Raw genomic sequence first — 5346 nt, 5'->3', positions numbered from 1 at the left:
CATTTTTTAGTCTTGCACCCATGAGGACTTTTGATCAGGAGGTCATACATAACCTGTAACATATCAAAGTTTCAGAAATTTTTAGTGAGGTCCAAAATCCTACGATTTTGTGCGGGGTCCTTGGTCAAAAAACAATTTTTTAAAAAAATCGCTACTTATCCAAGCATTTTGCTGCATAATACGCAGGCAAAGCTTCATGGTTAATGTTTTTAAGTGCTCTCAGTTTAGCCGACTTCCCAATTAACATCAATCGAAGTTTATGTTTTCTTTCCTGATGCATTGCTACATGCTAAAATAGTACATCTGTCTTTATTCTTTTTATATCCCGGAGCAGCTGCTTCATCTCTTGAAATTAATGTTTTGGAAGGCATCATTTTATAATTTAGGCCAGTTTCATCACAGTTGTAAATTTGATCTTTTGTATATCCTTCTTCTGCTACGAGCTTTTGAAATTCTTCTTTAAACTTATTCATTTCACCTTCATTAGCTGATAATTTTTCACCGCAGATATTCATCTGACGAACACCGTGTCTTTTCTTCCACCTCTCTGGCCAACCACTGCTTGCCGTAAAAGTGTCGCTTTCGTTAGGAAAATGTTTTGCTAGCATCATAGCTTTTTCTTGTAAAATTGAACCTGATCTAGAGAAATAAAGATATGTATATGAGATCAATCTAAGATTGTTGATATAACAATTGTTATTTTAATTATTGATAATCACCTAGGAAATAAGAGTTTTATACTTAATATGGAAGTCCCTTTTCTTTCATCTGTGTAAACCATAAAAATAACGCACTGTCGATTTTATTATACTCTGCTAATTTCATAGTTTTACGGTTTGTCTTAACGTCGCATTCAGTCGCAAATTGTTGTAATTTTTGCCGATTTCGTCACCAATCACCGACGGTTGTCTCTCCAACTCCACATTCAGCTGCTTCAGTTCGAGTTTTTTCACTCTTATCCAACCTACTTATGGTTTCTAATTTCTGCTGCACGGTTACGACAACTCTTCTTCGTTTTTGAGACATCGTGATGCTTTAATTACTTACTTATCTCGGACGCATTCCACGAATGTGTGAGCAAACAGACAAACGTGCGATAGCGATATAAACGCAGATATAAACAAAAGCTCAAAAATACCGGTTATAAGCGATGATGATACAGGCGAATTGAAGCAGATTTAGAAAAGACATAAGAAATACACATAAACGGACGCTCACGCCTCGGATAATACGGAAACTTCCGATGGGACAAGCACCTCGGATAATGCGAAGTGTCGGATAATCGGAGCTCGGATAATCAAGGGTCTACTGCAATGTTCGTTGTAATGGCTCGCACAATTTTTGAGATATTTGCGACAATTTAAAAAATGGCTTTAAAAAACATTTATATGTTTTACGTAAATTACAATTTATAGTCTAAAAAAATTAAAATTATTTTTTTCGTAACAAATTCAAGATTTAAATTCTTTTTAGATTTAAATTTCTCCTCCCCTCTTCTTTCCTTCCCCATCTTCCTCTCAATTCCTTCCTCTTTCCTTTTTCTTTACTCCCTCTTTTCCTCTGTGTGGATAAGAGAGAGTGTAAAATACATACATTCTATCATTATTTAACGGAGCTCTTACCTCTGGAAATGAATCCTCAATTATATATAAGCATAATAAGGACGAAATGTTACGCAATTTAGCGATGGTAGCAGCTAAATGCAAAACTACTGTGCAATCTTTACCACCATTGAAACTAATGAAAACTTCATTTGGATTATATCTATAAAAAACATATACATATATTTTTTTATAGATAGTACAACTATATACTTGTATTTACAGATGTAGTCAGTGGAATAAGAGCGTGTTATTCATAATTCCGTTAATAGATGTCGCATAAGTAAAACTTTTGGATGTTAATGTTGGCCATACAGTAGGCTAAAATACTTTGAAAGTTAGGTTCAGTTTATTGTGTGACAACTGAATGTGAACAAAATGAGTGCAGCGTACGCTAGTCGTTTTGAAGCAGTATTTATGTAGTCACCTATAAGGACCAAAATGTCATATATAGCTGCTGTCCGTTACGTGAGAAAGTCTCAGCAGTTTGTCGTAAAATATGGGTGAAACGATCGAAGAGACGAAAAGTATCGACGATCTGCCTGAAAGAGGCCGCTTTTAAAGCCAACAATTCGCTGCTTTAAATGACTTTTCTTCGTTCATACATGTATTATTTCCACATATATATTAGTCGTTTATGCCACTCAAAATAACTGCTATATTTTCCAAATTTTTTTGTTAATAACTTTTTAACGAATAACGAGCGACGGCTAAAACCTTCTGAAGGTCACTCGGGGTCATGACCTTTCTTTTATAACGGGGGAGAAATCCACACGGATACCCCCTTCCCCGGGGTTTGTAGAGGGCAGTTATGTGGAACTTTAACCCACTAAAAACCCCCTCGAATGTCCCTCACGGCGCTTTTTGACAACATATATCAAGGTCATTGAAATCAGTGAGGTTGCCCTTAATCTTAAGATTAACCGATATTTTTGGCGAAGAATACGGCAAAAATAGTAAAAAAAATTTCCGACTAAAAAAATTTTTCGAGGTTCACCCTACCCGAACCGGAGGTTTATCATTTGTACGGTTCGGGTTTTCAACTTTCTACGCAAACGAAGATCCATCTCCACCCAACCCTGCCTGCGAGGAAAAAGTGGTAGCCCCTCCCCCCCTATATGTGTACTGTCTATACACACAATCAAAGTATTATTTAAGAAGAATTATTTATTTTTAACTTTAATACTGTATATCTCAAAAACTAGAGCAATTAGCAATATAAGACCTGTATAATTTTTTTTAGCGTAAAAAATACTATCAGAAACCATCGTCAAATCAAGAGGCCGAAGTTATCGTAATCGTGCCCAAAAAGGGTACAGATGTAAGTCTGAGAATGACTAAACGTCCTAAACGTCGATTACTTGCTTCTGGTTACGACTGGCGAAGTACAAGAATCAAACTGTTTTTAAATCCATTATACGTGGAAAAACGTCTAAAGCTACCCACACAGCAAAATATATCTGAGATATAGCCAGATATCTTTATGCCTACAATTTTAAGTCAAATCTGAGATATCTTATTTTCAGATATTTACAAAATATCTACAGGACAGCATTACTCGATATCACATTATATCTTTGAAAAAGACATCTCTGCAACATTTGCATTCGAATATATGGCCGATTCATAGTTATAGCTCTTATATTTTATAAAGATCAACTCAAGTTTATTCGTAGCCAATAAAACAATTTTAGAGAACTTGGACGCCGTACTGATTCGTCCCGGCGAAAGCCAGACGCCGCGCCGTGAAGAAACTTCGAAAATTTTCACTCGGTTGGCGCCGGAGGTAACGACCGCGGCGCGAAAGCAACTCGCCGCAAGGGGACTTTGAAAACTTTTGCTGAGACTGCGGCGGAGGTAACGACCGCGGCGCAAAATCAACATGCCGTGAGGGGACTTAGCAAATTTTTGCTCGGGCGAGTGCTAGTAACATGGGCTGCCGCAACGCGGTTACATGCCCCAGTACCTTCTCGTAAGCAAAAATCCTTACGCACTAGAGTAAAAGGCGAGCCTGTGAGATACTTGGCTCTAATATTTTTCGTGATACCTCCGAGATATCATACAATGCAGAGATGGCAAAATGCAAAATATTGGAATAGTATCAAAGCATAGCTTTTAAATTTATTGCAAATTCTTATAAAAATAACTTCTTTTATATTTGAAGAAGGACTCAGAATTGGTGACATAAAAATGAATTTCTTATGAACTCTTAAGAATCATTTTAGAAGAGAGAATAAATATACACGGAAAAAGAATTAATTTCATAAATCGAGAATTAAAAAAAAATTCTTCTTTTCTTCTTGCTATTTGGGTCGTATGTAACTATCTTCTTTTAAATGAGGCATAGATATCCGACATATACTGCATATAGATTCTGCAATCAGATATCATATCTGAGATAAAATTATAGCTTTTTATAATCTTGAAGATGTCTCTGAGATATTCTCATGATATCTTGCGCAATCAGATATTCCGTCATTCAGATATCTTCTAGATATCTTGGTGATATATTTTACTGTGTGCGGGTAATATCGACCGTGATTATTCAAATGTAATCTTTATCGACGAAGCTTTTGAACGTCATGTCCACATGCGTGATCGATTCGTGCAAATCCGTTAGTTCAACGCACTGTAAAACATACAATTAGAATGCATGTTTGGGGATGCTTTTGTAAACAAGGTTTTGGAATTTTGTGTTTACGGGTAATCTCAATACAGAGAGAATGATAAAAATTGATAAAATAATAAAAAGGGTTTTATTGAGTCTATTAGGAGATGATTCGGCCCCGATACCAACTCATGGGTACTCCAAGAAGACAATGACTCCAAACATCGAAGCCATGAATGCACGGCGTGAAAGCATGAAAATGGCATCACTACGATGGATTGACTCTCACAGTCTTTTGATGCTAACTAATCGAAAATATATGGGCTGCTATGAAGATCAAGATGAGGAAAAAACGTGTCTTCACTTTGAAACAGTTATCGTAACAATCACGATCTGGAAATCAATTCCTGAAACTTTGGCAAAAAACCTCGTAGAATGTCTTGTAGAATGCCTCGTAGCATGCCTCAACGTTGCCAAGCTTTAATCGATAACGAAGGGGACTGGATGACGTATTAGGTAAACGCATTGAAACGTATAATATAATCTACTTCAAGGTCATATATTTATTCAAAATCATAAGATTTTTTCAAAATCTTTTCTTTTCCAGGAGGAACAGCTAACATGCTCTTGTGCCACTGACTGTAATTATATCTATATATATTAAGTACACATAGTACTATATTTACAAGAAATATATTATGTCAGTTAACTGTACACAAACATGTGCACATACCTATACGCGCAAATTAATTGACATAACATGTTTGTATTCCAAATAAGATACATATACATTTATTTAAATATGTAAGTTACATGCGTACCTTTCATAACATTCATTCAATATGTCTAGTGCACATTTAATATGTGCTTCGTTTTTGCTATTTTCCAGTACAATATTCATTTGAAAACAACTAAATTTATGTTTCAAATTCATAACTTTTTGTATCGGCAGATAGTATAAAAATTCCTCTTTTGCTTTCGCAACTGTTTCTTCGGATCCTTCCAAAGTAATCCTCGTAAAAGGTATTTCTAATTCCAATTGAGGATAACTGCCAATTTTAACTTTACCATCCCATCTTTTTGCTTGTTTATCTAAAATAGCTACTATTGACAGTTCATTCAATTCAATATCTATAT

At 35.6% G+C, this 5346-nt stretch overlaps 2 protein-coding genes across 2 annotated transcripts; both read right to left on the bottom strand.

The window, feature by feature from the left end:
• Positions 1-97: 97 nt before the first annotated feature.
• On the bottom strand, positions 98-1349 carry LOC112456782 (jerky protein homolog-like). Its single transcript, XM_025019534.1, has 2 exons — positions 720-1349; positions 98-639 (listed from the first exon to the last, which is right to left on the bottom strand). The coding sequence occupies exons 1-2, from the start codon at positions 779-781 to the stop codon at positions 258-260; spliced, it is 444 nt and encodes a 147-aa protein (XP_024875302.1). The 5' UTR covers positions 782-1349; the 3' UTR covers positions 98-257.
• A 109-nt stretch (positions 1350-1458) lies between these two features.
• LOC112456780 (FAD synthase-like) lies at positions 1459-5139 on the bottom strand. The gene is made up of 3 exons (XM_025019532.1): positions 5031-5139; positions 1623-1764; positions 1459-1560 (listed from the first exon to the last, which is right to left on the bottom strand). Exons 1-3 carry the CDS (start codon positions 5108-5110, stop codon positions 1459-1461), a joined length of 324 nt encoding a protein of 107 aa, XP_024875300.1. The 5' UTR covers positions 5111-5139.
• Between the last annotated feature and the right edge of the window lie 207 nt (positions 5140-5346).

This window comes from Temnothorax curvispinosus, unplaced genomic scaffold, assembly GCF_003070985.1.
Source record: "Temnothorax curvispinosus isolate PA1 unplaced genomic scaffold, ASM307098v1 QBEX01007144.1, whole genome shotgun sequence".
Classification (NCBI taxonomy): domain Eukaryota; kingdom Metazoa; phylum Arthropoda; class Insecta; order Hymenoptera; family Formicidae; genus Temnothorax; species Temnothorax curvispinosus.
Note: the sequence above shows the minus strand (reverse complement) of the source record. Positions and strands in the feature narration are given on the sequence as shown.

Bases quoted from the DNA above. Each gene is read 5' to 3' on its own strand.
- LOC112456782 (XM_025019534.1), bottom strand. From the start codon at position 781: ATGGTTTACACAGATGAAAGAAAAGGGACTTCCATATTAAGTATAAAA. The intron at 640-719 runs GTGATTATCAAT...TTATTTCTCTAG, and splicing joins ATAAAACTCTTATTTCCTAG to ATCAGGTTCAATTTTACAAG.
- LOC112456780 (XM_025019532.1), bottom strand. From the start codon at position 5,110: ATGAATATTGTACTGGAAAATAGCAAAAACGAAGCACATATTAAATGT. The intron at 1,765-5,030 runs GTACGCATGTAA...TGTTTTTTATAG, and splicing joins TTGAATGAATGTTATGAAAG to ATATAATCCAAATGAAGTTT. The intron at 1,561-1,622 runs GTAAGAGCTCCG...TTATCCACACAG, and splicing joins TTGAGGATTCATTTCCAGAG to AGGAAAAGAGGGAGTAAAGA.